Raw genomic sequence first — 14,984 nt, forward strand, 5'->3', positions numbered from 1 at the left:
AGCCTTATTTTTCCCTGGAAGTTGGTGGTTTTCCCAGCTGCTGTAGACAAGAGTTAGAGGTGGAGAAGAGCCTGTTTCCTCCATAAGCACTAATTGCCTGAAGGAATTAACAGACTTTGAAGGGAACCACTTCACGTTTTCAAAGAAGTCCTTTGAGCTTCCCAAGAAATGAACCTTCTTCTAGAATGACCCCTGCAGGGACTCTGGATTCTGTTCCAGCATGAGCTCAGCAAAACCCCACTCAGCTGCCCTGACTCTGAGGGCCATTGAGCAGTATGCCCCGTTACCCAGGGACGCGATGGAGGCTTCTGAAGAGCAGTCAGTCCTTGTAGCTGTGTGCTCTGGTCCTTAAATCACCTGTGCTGGCTGCCAGCAGGTTGTGCATTTGGAATCTTGGGGCAGGCCCTTGGGACAGCTGTGAGAAATGAGACTACCTTGAAAATCCACAGTACCAAATGCCACCTCTCTGTGGCACCTGAAGGAGATCCAGACTTTGAGCAGGATCAAAGAGGCTGTAAACCACGCTATAAAATGAAAAGCTCCTCTTCGGCAGAGAGAGCAGGGCAGAGAAGCCAGCAGTGTTTGTGGGGAAGTCCTGGAATGCCCACAAGAGAAAAGGAAATGAGGAAGAAAGGAGAGGCACTTTGTCAGAAGCCTCGAGAACTGTAGCACCCCGCAGGCGGGTATTTCCCTGAGATGTACTTCGCTAGCTCCTCCCAAGATTGGAAGGTACATTCTAGCTACTGTGGGGATTAAGAGGAGGGAAGAGAGCTGGAATAGAAAACATGCAAGTCAGAGGTGAACGATGAGGGAGTTTACCTGCTGACTGGCTGGATTTTTGCGCGTGTCTTCGACCCTAGGAAAATTACCCACCGTACCAGTGATGTCGGGCAGGCAGTGGGATCTAGGCAGCAGGGAATCGTTTGCTTATTTGATAGAAAAAATTCTGTTGGATCAGGCCTTTAGGAGGTTCACCCTGAGAGTTGATGGGTCACAACTTCAACCTGACAAATGAGACTATGGTGTTTTAGTACAAGTGACATGGCATAGAGCTCAGTTTGGGGGGCCATAAATAGATCTCCCAAGTAGTCTTGCTCTGGAGCACAGAGCCGTGCTGCTCCTCAGAGTTAGGAAGGACAATATGAAATTAAATAAGATGTGTGCCTGCCATTGTGCTGAGTATTTTATGTGTTGTGTGCTTTAATGCTTCCAGAAACTTCCAAAGGGCCACTCTGAAGTACCCAAGATAGATTGCTATGGTCAGCTCATCTGAAATGGCTATATTTTCTAAGAGATAATTTTAACATTCTTTTAAAATTAAGTAGAATAATTACAATATTTATCTAATAATCTTGCTGAAAGTGTGGATGATAACAGAAATAAAAACACGCCATTCCACATCATAGCCAATCTTACTTTGGCATAATTCCTTACAGTCATTTTTTGAACGCCTTTGGTATAAATACAGTTTTGTATCTGACATTAAAAACCTTTTTCCATGTTTATGAAGTCTTCAGAATGTGATTTTTAAATTGACGGTATTTTGATTTCTTTGGGGATTTTTTAATGTAGGAGCTTTTGGGATTTTCTAATAGTTATTGCATGTAGAGACTTCATCTTAATTTAATGTTTTCAAAGGCATTTTGTGCTAGATCTCAGCTATTAAAAAACACTCAGCAGCCAAGGTTAATTTTTGAAACTATCTTTGCATTTCTGTTGACAGGGATCTACCGCACTGAAAGGGATAAAGGCACTCTATATGAGCTCACCTTCAAAGGGGAGCAGAAGCATGAATTCAGACGGCTTGTGTTGTTTCGACCATTTGGCCCTATCATGAAAGTAAAACAAGAGAAGCTCAACATGGCCAACACGCTCATCAACGTTATCGTGCCACTGGCGAGGAGGGCAGACAAGTTCCGGCAGTTCATGCAGAATTTCAGGTTTGTTGGTTGGTACATGCCTCCTTTCCTCACTGTGGTATGCGTTAAATGCTGATATCATGTCCCTCATTTCCTCTGCCCAGTACAGAGGCCTTTTCCTCTTCTTGTTCAGCTCTATTTTCTTCATATAAAGTTTATCATTTGTATTTGCCTTTCCCTAAAGCAACTAGAAAACTGCCAGACAAGCAGATTTACCTTAACTAGTGAAAATTCGGAAGGGTGGCTTTTCGTCAGGATCTGTATAGATGGCCCACTGCCTGCTGTGTTCAGGCCTAGCTTGAGTTTAGGCTCAGATTTGGGGACAGCAAGGGGCGTGAGTGGGGCCTCTCCAGGACTCTGGACAGCCAGCGCCCCCTGGGCCCACAGACTTGGCTGGAGGAGGTGTGCCCTCAGCTGCACGAAGCCTTCGTTAGTTGTCCTGCTTTTGCAATAGCTGCCATGGATTGACTAGGAATCCATTTTTTATTCTAACCTACATCTCCTCAGAGATTAAATTTAGAATTATGCCACGAGGTTTCCGAGCACTCATTTTTGTAGCTACTCAAGAAGGCGAAGTACAGTTTTATTTTCAGATGCAGTGATGTAGTTTTTACATAGGTGTCTTCAAGCTCTTTATTGTGCAGTATTGGCTCTTGTAAGGCATTACAACTAACATTCATATACTGGCAGAGGTTAATTAGCTCACTTAGCTAGCCAGCTTATTTTAAAGATTATATGTGTTACTATGTGTCTAATTATAAATCTTGAAGGATCAAAGTTATTTTTAATCTTTTTTTTAATGTTTTATTTATTTTTGATACAGAGAGAGACAGAGCATGAGAGAGGGAGGGGCAGAGAGAGAAGGAGACACAGAATCTGAAGCAGGCTCCAGGCTCTGAGCTAGCTGTCAGCACAGAGCCTGATGCGGGGCTCGAACCCACGAACATGAGATCTGACCTGAGCCGAAGTCGGAGGTTTAACCGACTAAGCCACCCAGGCGCCCCTAATCTTTTATCATGAATGCTCAGTAGAAGGGTGTGGTTGATACTTTTCAAAATTCTAGATAATGAATGAAGCCTTTAAAAAATTTTTGCATTTGAAGACCAGCCCTTCTGTAAATAAATTTTAGGGTTAGAATTCAGTAGTTTGAGAGGAGGCCTGTGAAGGTCACCTGGTCTAATCTCAGTTCGGAATCGCTTGATATCATCCCTGACACACGTTCTCTATGCCACGTCCATGGCCTCCTTCACCAGGCAGGCTGCCCTGTTGTTGATCAGCTCCAGATAGAAAGCTGGCTGTTATTTGGAGTGCGGTCCGCCTCCCTGTGATTTATACCCTGTGGGTCTAGCTCTGAGAAAATGACTAAACAAATCCATTTCCTCTTATACATCATACACTTCTAAATCTTTGAAGACAGCTATCACAATGTCCGTCTCTTTTCTTCTCCAGGTTCAGGAGTTGTGCCTTAGTTGGGACACCATGCAGGGTAGGGTGGGCTGATCTTTTCAGCCGTTTTTGATTTGTAGATACCCTTCCGGGACCATCACGTGAGTGTTGGCAGTGTCCTCTGGCTCCAGTAGTGAAGTGTCTCTGGAGCTTTGGCTCTTCGCAGCCTTCCTTCAGAGTTTCTCTTTTCCCTGCTTTCTCTTTGGGATGTCAGAGATGATTAAGCATGATTTCCTGAGGACGGAACCTGTGGTTGGCACTGGGCATTAAGTCAAATCATTGCTCCCAGCGGCTGGTGTGCCCATTTCTAGGACTAGTTGACAGTGAGTTTTTTGGCTGGGGAGCTTCCTAGAGCTTGCCAGATTATGGGCCCTGAGATTTGTATCAGCCAGCCTTGAAGGCCAGTCACCGAGCTTGGCGAGGCAGTGCTCATGCTAAAGGAGTGTCTGCTCGGTCCTGTGTGCAGGACTCTGGGGTCCAGAGTAGCAGGATCCTGGTAAAATGATAGGTTTACCAGTCTCCAACATTAAGATGATGAAATGAAATGTAATTCTAGTTAATGTTTTAAAATAAAACGGGGCACGTAGGCAGGAGAGGGTGGGTGGGAAGGCTTGCTACTCGGATAGGATATTTGGAAGGCTTCTGTGTGCCAGGCACTTGACCAGATAGAGGGGTAAGGAGATGAGCTCCAGAGGTGGTGCCCGCATCCAGGTGGACTAGCATCTACTGGAAGGGAGCTAGGAGCTACAGCAGAAATAGAGACCAGGGGCAGTGGGCCGTAAGGAAGCCCTCCCAGGACAGAGGGCACTTGAGCAGAAGCTAAGTGGGGAATTGGCGCTGTACTCTAGGGGTTTCTGAGTGTGTTGGGTCTCTGAAAAAAATGGGATGAGAAAGGGTACTCAAACCTGAGAATATTTAATTCTGTGTCAGAGCTCAGTAGAGGGGATTTCAAAGCAGCCAGCAGAGAATGGGTTGCTCAGTGTATGGCCGTAGGACAACTAATCAAACATAGCAGAAAAATTTAATTCTTACTGCGTACCAGAGCTCAGAGTAAACTCTGTTCAATTAAATATTTAAATAGAATTAACACAAACATAAAAGTATGGGAGAAAATACAAGGGGCTATTTATTAAATATTTGATGTTGTCTTCATGAAATCCCTTCTGTCCCAAGATTAGAGGATGCTAACTCTGGCTGGCACTGAAGATAAGTGACTTTTGTTTCTTCTTTTGAATTCTGGTTTGTAAATTTTTATGTAGTTACCATAAGCCTTAGGTTTTGTTTAAAAATTTAATGAAAGATTTTATTTTTTGGCTGTTGTAATTTAAACATGGCTTTTTAGTTTATAAAAATTATATATAGCTATTATAAGATATTTAAACAATATAGAACACAAGGAATGAATTATTTAAAATCTCTCGGCCTTCCCTCCCCCAATTAATCATTTTTAACATTAATTAAACTCTATTATAGGTACTTTTCTTTGAATATATGCACATAGAAGAATAACTTGCTAGCTAGAAATGATTAATACAACATGAGATATATTATGTATTCTGTATGTAATTAAAGAATTACAGTTTTATCTGACTTAATTTATAAAAGCAAATCTGAAGTATAACAAGAAATTTCTAGGCTTTAAGAAAATACTACTCATTGGGATTCTCTCTCTCCCTCTCTCTCTGTGGCTGTCCTGGTCTCTCTCAAAAAAGAAATAAATAAGCTTAAAAAATGTTTTTCTGCTGTAAGAGGTAATTAGTTCTGAAGAGATTCCTGTAAAATTAAAAAAAAAGTTTTACAAAACAGAAAAGATTAGAATTCCTATGTATTTTTTTGCTGCACATTTTAACTTTAGACCAGATTGACTGAAAAATTACAATAAGAAGAGGAAATCCGCACAGCTGTACTTCCTCCCTCTCCTACATCCCAACTATTATTTTTACCCCATCAGGGTTTGCAGCCTTTACATTTTGTTTTGTAGCCGCAGAGCTGGTGTTTGGGTGGGTCTCGCGGCCTCGCCAGCAGGAGCAGCTGCAGTGATGCGGTGTGGTTGGCTGCCTTGCACAGGTGAGAAAGGTTTTCAAGAAGGGTCCTAAGTTAGGGGTGCCTAGGTGGCTCAGTTGGTTAGGCATCCAGCTTCAGCTCAGGTCATGGTCTTGTGGTCAGTGAGTTCGAGCCCCATATTGGGCTCTGTGCTGACAGCTCAAAGCCTGGAGCCTGCTTCGGATCCTGTGTCTCCCCCTCTCTCTGCCCTTCCCCAACTCTTGCTCTGTCTCTCAAAAATAAATAAACATTAAGAAAATTATAAGGAAAAAAAAGGTTTGTAAGTGCTTGAGAGTAGAAAATCCACTTGTGGTCCTTTTAGTTTAAGGATCACTTGGCTGGGCTTAAAATTCTTGGGACACACTTTCTTTCCTCGGGACGTTGTAGACATTCCTCTGGCATTTAATGATCCCTCGGAGAAGCGTCAGGACGACTTTATTTGGTCTCTCCCAGGAATGACTTCCTTTTGCCTGAAGAATTCCCAGTAGCTTAATCAGGACAGGTCTCCTCTCAGTGTCTGTTGTTCTCAGATCTTCCTGTACTTACTCTATTCTTTCTCGTTTTGTGGATTCCTTCATGTCAGGAAGTTTTTTTGGTGTTTTAATTGTGAGTACCTCCTTCCTGGTTTGTTGGTGTCTCTGCTTTACAGACATAGTTGCAGATTTTCCAGACTTTGCCCATTTATTAGCTCCTCTCTGTTTTGTAATCCTCCGCCTTTTATCTGCTTTTACATAGCCTGCCCTTTAGGTGAGTGATTTGGTTTTCAGATGTCTCTATTCTCTGTGTCTGTACCTTGCTATTTTTAGTATATCACTTTTGTTTGTTCGGGCTGTCAACTCATTTTCTCAGCACAGAATATGCCTTTATGTTTTTGAAATTATTTTCCTGTGGTTTTTTTTTTTTTTTTTTTTGAGAGACAGGGAGAGACCGTGTGAGCAGGGGAGGGTCAGAGAGAGAGAGATACAGAATCTGAAGCAGGCTCCAGGCTCTGAGCTAGCTGTCAGCACAGAGCCCGACTCGGGGCTCGAACCCATGAACCGTGAGATCATGACCTGAGCCGAAGTCAGACGCCCAAACAACTGAGCCACCAGGCGCCCCAGAATGTACCTTTTATTCTGTTGTTTTTATCATATCTCCTTTGAACTTTTTATTGAATTCACATTTTTATTAAGAGAGTGTGAAACATTTGTAAGACGTTTTCTTCTGTTGGAATTGTATTTTCTTTCAGACTAGGTTTTTCATTTGGTTTTTTTTTTTTTAGTGCTATTGCTTTCTTATTAATATCTTTTTCTTTCTTCCTTAAACTGTGTTACTCTTCCTGAGGCATGGTTGCTGTGAGGTGTCTCTTCAACCTTCTTCTGGATGGCATGCCAACGGCCACATGGGTCATTTGCTCTGACTTTGTATGGGTGGGTTCTCCTTGGCTACCTCCCCATCTTGATGGAGAACTGTTTGTATCCCACTCCTGGTTATGTTCTGAGGGCAGCGTATTTATTGTTTTATTTGCTGTATTTGTAATCTCCAAGAACATGGGGAGGAGAAAAAAGCTTGGTAGAGCCTTTGTACAGCTTCCGTTGAAGATTCCCAATTCTGGTGGCTCTTCTGCACGCTGGGATGGATGTGAGCTGTGCTAGGCTCACTCTATCTAGTGGTGGATGGGTCTTCGTACTAAAGGGGAAGATAACAAATACGCCTTCTTGGACAGAAGAAAAAGATGTAGTACCTGGAATTCCCCCAGAGAGAATAGATCTAAGGAAGTCTGGGTCTGAACATTCAGCTCACTTGGAGTGACGGCCAAGCATGGGGTAGAATCTGCAAAGAACAAAGTTTTCATGCTCCAGACCTGTGTCGGGCATGGGCCCTGGGGACAAAATTGGTTCCTGGGTACATGGAGTAGTAGATGGACTAAGATATTTACTCTCATTATTTTCTTCATCTCAACTAATCCTAAAAATTATTTGTGTTTACAAAAACTAAAAATTTGGTAAAATTTTTAACGTGGAAAGAGACTCATTGGCAGTGTAGAATGTACCTGGAAGCCAGGACTAAGAGCAGATTGCAGATTGTCAGAAGGGCCAAAGGCAAAGGGGAAAACTAAGGCTAGTTTATTTCAGCCCTCAGAAAAGCTTTTTCCTAGCACTGTCTTTATTTAAGAAGCAGTAGGCATTAAATGAGTGATATTCTTAGGATTTACAAGAAATTATGAAGCCAAAGCTTCAATATTGTCATCTCCCTGGAATGCAGGAATGCAGTTCACAGGAGCAATAAGAACCCCTCCCCTCGCCCCATCTGGCTACTGGATGCTGCTTTGTGACTTGTGTGCTCGGTGACTCCATTGTTGTTCATGGAGATGAGATGCCTTTTCACCCTGGCAGGTTCCTTCTCCCTTGCTGTCCACATAGTCCTGGCCCATGGGGTGCCTCTCGGTCTCCATGTGTTGTTTCCTCTCCCAGGAATGCCCCATATGCCTCACTTGGAGTCTGGGGGACTCCATCATCAGGATTCCTTCACCTGTGGCCAAGAATAGAGAGAGGGTACCTAGGACCCTTGCTTCACCTTTAGCTCGCGTTTTTATGTTTTCCCTTTGACCAGCAGACTTGCTGCCTCCTCCTCTTCCTCCTCTTCCTCCTTTTCCTCTTTCTGCTGCTCTTCTTTTTTTTCTGTAATCACCTGATTTTCCTTTGAAACTATTCTTGTATTTGCTTTTTGGCTGTTTCGTTTCTCTTGGCTTCTGGGTTATTGGTTTTAAGCTCATCAATCATTTCATGGTGTAGTTAGTGATAGCAGGAAGAACCTCATAATTACAAAGCTTTAGATTGTCTTTGCATCCTTATTTCTGAGCCTGTCCCAGGAAAAAAAAAGATTTTTATGCAAATGATTTTTTAATGATTTTTAAAAATCTTTCCCAGTTCATTTCAAGTTTGCTTGATTTTTATTTTGACTACTTCCAGCTGGTCTGAGAACTCTTTCTCGTGTTGCTGCGATTCTCTTCAGACTTCAGTGTTATTTTTGTTTTCTGTTCTTTCTGTTCCTTCTTACTCTTCTCTCATCCCTCTCTAGGCATTTATACTTTAAGGCAATATCAGGGACGTCTTTTACTTAAATTTTCTTTAATGATTTTTAAATCCCTTTTCTGCATAGAATTGTTTAAGATGTTTCTGGATTTTTAAAAAGCAATGACTGTAGACATTCTGAAGCAGACCTGAGCCTTGAGGGTAGGGCTAAGCTGGTAGAGTGTAGAGTGTAACAGAATGGCTTTAGGTCATCATCAAGCATAGGATTGTGAGAGAGATGGGTCTCTGGTATTTTTAGTTTTCCTCAAGAAAAACTAATGCAGTTTCTGCAGTATCATCCTCCCTCCCACTCATGCCCCTCTACGTCTCCCACGGGCCGTTTCTCTGTTCATACACCCGGGAAGGTTTTAGGGTTCATATGTTGGAGAAGAACTAATCTACATCATTCATTTGGAGAAAAATTTCTATTTGGGGACCTAATAGAGGTTCTTTCTTATTTCATTTGAGCTGCAGATTATGTAAAAACATCCACCCAAGACTAGAAAATGATCAGTTGGAAATTATCTCATTCGCTGTTCTGAAATGGGCAACCAGTTGGTTGGTTGAGAGTCAAAATCAGTCTCATTTCATAACACAGATCAGTCTACTCAAATAATGAAATCCAGGAGATGTTTATTAACTTAGGTTGGGGTGAGAAGATGGTAAAAGACCCACCAAACCAAAGATGAATATTATTTTTTAAAGCCAGATTTCAAAAGGCCCCAATCACACATTTCTTCTCTCTTCAGGGTAGAACCTAGTCCTCTTTTCCAATGCCTTTTGGCTAAGCAATTTCCTTTTGTTGTCAGTGCAGACCATAGGTGATATTTGGGAACTAATGGGCTGTTATGTATTATCTTATTTGCATGCTACATAATTAAAGCTAAGTAATAGATTTTTTTCGTCATAGCTAGTATATTTGAGTATAAAATTGACTTACAAAAGAATAATGATATAATTTCCTTGCATCTATGCCTTCTTAGGCAAGAAAACCCTTTCTCTGTTCCTCTCCACCTGTGTGGAACCGACTCACCTGTCAAGGCTCAGCTTGAATACTCCCTCTTCTATGATACCCTTCTCCATCACTCAGGAGGAATTAATCATACTCTTCTCAGCCCCTTGACTTGTTAGACCTCCAAACTGTTGCTGCACGTAGTCCAACCTGCCTTACACTCTTCAGCTGTTCATTCCTTCCAATATGCTGTCGGGTCTCTGACACAAGTAGGGTGACCAGTTGTACCAGTTTGTTTGGGACCAAGGAGTTTCCTGGTGTATTGACTTTCAGTGCTAAAGCCTGGAGAATCCCAGGCAAACCTGGGTGGTTGGTCCCTCTACAGGCACCATAAATGATTCTTTAAAAAAAGAATCTTATTCCAATGAGAATAATGCATTGTACAACAAAGTTACCCAGTATATGTTTTTGAATCCATGTTTCCACTGACCACTTAATCTGAGGTATTAAAACAAGTACCCCTAATTATATGAAAACATAGTCTTCCTTCTGACTCTCTCATCTTCTGTTGCAAGATGTCCAACCTCTTGTACCCCTCCCAGTCTTTCTAAGAATCCCTCAGGGATGTTTCACATATGCTCAAATACAAGTCCAGCCTCCACTGACTGCCCAGGCATATTGCAAACCCGCTGCTCTGACAACAGCCAGAGTTGTTGGCTCTCACTGATGCCACGATGCTGCTGGTGCAGCCATCACTGTGCCAACACTGCCACGTTTATTCCCCAGAAGTTCTGGCTTGAGCTCCCGACACCCCCATCATAATCTTGTTTTCTGTAAAGAGAGCCTTTCAGTGATTCCTGCAGCCCCATGTCTCTCTAGGACTCGCCCATGAGGCCACAGGAGCCAGCTGCAGAGCAGGACAAACACTGGGGATGTACATTGTTTCACAGTCACGCACCCCTCTGATGACTCAGTTGTTTTACTGAACCTGATTCTTTCTTAAAATCATGGTTCTAACCAGGGGAGCTATTTTGCACCTTCTACAATGGCACACTAGGTAAAGTCTGGAGACATTTTGGGTTGTCACAGCGGAGGTGGGGGTTTGGGGTATAACTGACATCTGGTGAGTAGAGGCCAAGGATGCTGCTGGACACCCTGAAATGCACAGGACAAGTCCTTCCACAATAGGGAATTATTTGGTCCAAACTGTCAATGGTGCTGAGGCTAAGTTTTCTCCCTAAGAGTATAGCACTTCCTCCAAATACCCTTGGGGTTACCCTGTCCCTCAGTCCACCAGACTGCCCAGTCATATCTGACTGGTCCCATCAGGAATGCATGTTGAATGGTCCTTCCTCATGGCCAGTTTACATCTGGAATCTTGTGGAGGCTTTCTGCATTCTCCTCCTGGCCACACAAACTCACTGAGCTTTGTGGTAGACTCCTAGACCGGCTATGACCAAAGCTGTGAGATTTCATAGGTACATCCCTCATGCTACTAGGGTATCCTGAGGTGTACAAATATCAGGCTGGTCCTTACGAAATCTGGATTGCATGCCTGGCTGCCTCCAGAGCTTGGGCTGGTCACTGGAACTCATTTCCTTACCTACGTACTGAGAGTGTAAGTGATGGTCAGCTACCTCTTTCCACACTGCAGTTGTTCAGAATAGTAACAGAACTCAAAGACTGTGATGTGGTTTTAGACTGTTGGAAAATAAAAATATGGGTGTAAGTGACTGTGATACATGTTTTCTGACTGAAAATATATCTTAATTAATCTTTGTACGCTGTGGTACAATATCCTCAGAAAGAACTGTTGTTTTCCAGAAAAAATGTCTTAAAAAGACAAGGTCTTTGTGGGTTGCCTTTTTGTTTTATTGTTGGTTTCTTTCCCTGAGCAAAAGATTTTTATTTTGGTGTAGTCCTAATAATTTAATTTTGCTTTTGTTTCCCTGGCCTGAAGAGATTTTTCTGGAAACATGTCTCTGTGGCTGATGTCAAAGAAATTACTGCCTGTGTTTTCCTCTCAGAGTTTTATGGTTTCAGGTCTCACATTTAGGTCTTTAATCCACTGTGAGTTTATTTTTGTGTATGGAGTAAGAAAGTGGTCCAGTTTCTTTCTTTTCCATGTGGCTGTCCAGTTTTCCCAGCACCATTTGCTGAGGAGACTGTCCTTTTACCATTGCATATTCTTTCCTGCTTCGTTGAAGCTTAATTGGCCATAAAATCATGGATTTATTTCTGGGTTCTATTCTGGGCTCTCTTCATTGATCTGTGTGCCTTATTTTTGTGCCAGGACCACACTGTTTTGATCACTATAGTTTCATAGTATATCTTAAAGTATAGGATTTTGATATCTCTAGTTTTTTCTTCTTTCTCATTGTTTTGGCTATTCTGTGTCTTTTGTGATTCCATACACATTTCAGGAATATTTATTTTTGTTCTGTGAAAATGTTGTTGGTATTCCATTAAATATATAAATTGCTTTGGGTAGTATGGGCATTTTAAGAGTATTGGTTCTTCCAATCTATGAGCATAGAAATCTTTCTATTGGTTGTATCATCTTCAGTTTATTTCAACAGTGTTTTATAAGTTTTGAGAGTACAGTTCTGTTACCTTCTTGGTTAAGTTTCTTCCTAGGTATAATTCTTTTTGGTGGAGTTGTAAATGGGATTGTTTTGTTAATTTCTCTTTCTGCTGCTTCATTATTAGTGTATAGAAATGTAACTGGTTTCTGTATATTAACTTTGTATCCTGTGACTTTACTGAATTCATTTATCAGAGAATATTTACAAATGACATATTTGATAAGGAGTTAGTATCCAAAATATATAAGTAACTTATACAACTCAATACCAAAAAAAACAAATAACCTGACTAAAAAATGAGCAGAGGACCAGAAATAGACATTTTTCCAAAGGAGACATACAGATGGCTAACAGACACATGAAAAGATGCTCACCATCACTCATCATCAGAGAAACACAAATCAAAAGCACAATAAGATATCACCTTACACTCATTGGAATGGCTAAAATGGAAAACACAAGAAATAACAAGTATTGGTAAGGGTGTGAAGAAGAAGGAATCCTCATGTGCTATTGGTGGGAATGCAAATTGGTGCAGGCATTTGGAAAACAATATGGAAGTTCCTCCAAAAATAAAAATAAAAATAGAATTACCACATGACCCAGTAATTCCGCTTCTGGTATTTACCCCCCCAAAAAATGAAAACTGTAATTCAAAATGATTTGTGCCCTTTATGTTTGTTACAGCATTGTTACAATAGCCAAATTATGGAAGCAGCTGAATGTCCATCCATGGATGAATGGATAAAGATGTGGTATAAGTATACAACGGAATGTTACTCATTCATAAAAATGAATGAGATCTTGCCGTTTGCAGCAACAGGGGTAGAGCTGGAGAGTATTATGCTAAGTGAAATAACTCAGAAAAAGATAAATACCGTATGATCTCCCTTATGTCAAAGAAGCAAAACAAATGAACAAAGAAAAATGAGACAAGCAAAAAACCAAAAAAACCCAGACTCTTAAATACAGAGAACAAGCTGGTGGTTACCACAGGGGAGGTCGGTGGGGCAGGGAGGGTGAGTGAGATAGCTAAAGGGGATTAAGAGTCCAGTCATCTTGATGAGCACTGAGGAATGGATAGAATTGTTGAGTCACTTTATTGTACACCTAAAACTAATATAATTACACTGTGTGTTAACTATACTTCAGTTGAAAAAGAAGAAGAAAGACAAGGTCTTTATGAAGTAGAAACAGAATTTTTAGGCTTTTAGATTGAGGTGGAAGAATGACTAAGTAGGATTGTGGAGCTAATACAAAGCATCCATGTGAAATGAAGAGCTTTGCTGAAGGGTCCTTAGGAAGCTGGGGTTCCCCGACATTTATTCCACAGGCTTTGCTATAACCCAAACATGGTCGTTATTGAGATGTGCTCTCAGGGGCGCCTAAGTTAGCTCGGAGGATCCAGGCACAAATAATCCCACCAAAACACAGACATCTCCATGTACGTGGCCACCCACGTGCACAGTGTTTCCTCACACACATTGTTCCAGGGGATGGAGTCTAGTGAGAATTATTTTGAAAAATACAAAAGTCCCACGTTCAGACAGATTGGTGATGGTGTTTCCATAGCACTTGTGCTCATTCCCTCATAGAGCGTTTGCTTATGGTGTTCTCGGTAGTTTTGGTTATGCGTGGTAGATAGAGAACTTCTCGAGGGCGGAAATGTATTATTCAGTTTTTTAAGACCCCCTGGTAGAGCATCTGGCACATAGTATGTTTCTTGTTTGGTTATTGTTTATTAAATGAAGGACTGAAGGAAGAAATAAGTAGATGAAATGGAACCCTAGAGGAACACCTCTGACCCAGTTCTGCTTTGCCTTTTTGGGAAGCCTCAGCTGGCTAGTGAAGAGTGAAGGGCCAATGTATCTCTGTTTTATTCCTTGAAAACAGGAAGTGCTTTGAATGGATTTCTAAATGCTAGCAAAGATGTTACTAGAAAAACAAGAATGCTTTTTATTCAGGCTCAGCGGGTGACCCTCTCCTGATTCTGGGATACATTTTTTCCAACTACACATGCAATTTGAAAGCACAGTTTTTCCTGGTGCTTGGCACCATGTGTGTTCTTTATTTCTTCCCTGGCAAAGAAAGTTGAAGCATTATCTGGCCAGTTTGCAAAAGAGATCTTTTATGGAAGAGAATTTTGTTGTCAGGAGGCAGGGTTCAGACAGCGGGGCCTGGGGCTGTGAGGGAGCTCTCAGTTGGAAGCACACTGTCGCATCCTGGGCCTTCGTTTCTGGTTCCTCGTCTGTGTCCGAGAGCTCTGCCATCAGACTGGGTTTCCGAGGCAGCTCTTACCTTTCATCCACCGGAAAGAAATAGATTCTCAGAGCCGAGCCTGTGGCCAGGACGAGTTCTGTGTGCCTCCAGCCTTGGGCCAGTAGCATCTTCCCTGACTTTTCTTCCATCTGGGATCTCTTCCTCCTCCTCTCTTCCTCTGCCCCAGCCATCCTTCAGGCCCCAGCCATTCCAGCTGATAGGATCTGCTGTGCTTCTGAATTCTGTCTGCTTGTTATCTGTGCCATGAAGTGTCGTTATTTCATTTGAGCTCATTTTATTTCCCAGGTTTGTTGAGCAGAGGAACCAGATCTCCTACATCTTTGGATTTCTCCCAGCAACCCCAGCTAGGCAGTCACTCCTTTTTGATGGCATTATAAAAAGCATTGAATAGATTGGCCTCTGCGGTTAGAGCTCAGGGAATTCCAGAAAGCTGTGATGTGGACTGTTGTTTAGGGGGTTCAGGAAAATCGTGAATATAAAGACAAAAGGAATAAAAAGGAAGGACATACAAGTGTCAAAATATCACAAAAAGATCATCCCACCAGTAGAATCTTTCATTAACTTGCTTTCAGAAAACTCGTATTTAAACTGTGCACACGCATACACACATATGTGTACACATACATGTGCACACACATTTACATACATGTATACACACATATGTTCATATACATAATCTATATATAATTTATGCACATACCACACA

At 41.9% G+C, this 14,984-nt stretch overlaps 1 protein-coding gene across 5 annotated transcripts in view; it reads left to right on the forward strand.

Annotated features, from left to right (window-relative positions):
- The window catches only part of CSGALNACT1 (chondroitin sulfate N-acetylgalactosaminyltransferase 1), a 252,405-nt gene that overhangs the window by 209,742 nt on the left and 27,679 nt on the right, over positions 1–14,984 (forward strand). For all 5 annotated transcript variants that reach the window (XM_029936838.1, XM_029936843.1, XM_029936833.1 and 2 more), the window contains one exon: positions 1,724–1,940. In XM_029936838.1, coding sequence (XP_029792698.1) covers positions 1,724–1,940 — 217 coding nt within the window. The remainder of the gene's footprint in view (positions 1–1,723; positions 1,941–14,984) is intronic.

Source organism: Suricata suricatta, chromosome 1 (assembly GCF_006229205.1).
Source record: "Suricata suricatta isolate VVHF042 chromosome 1, meerkat_22Aug2017_6uvM2_HiC, whole genome shotgun sequence".
NCBI classification, from domain to species: Eukaryota; Metazoa; Chordata; class Mammalia; order Carnivora; family Herpestidae; genus Suricata; species Suricata suricatta.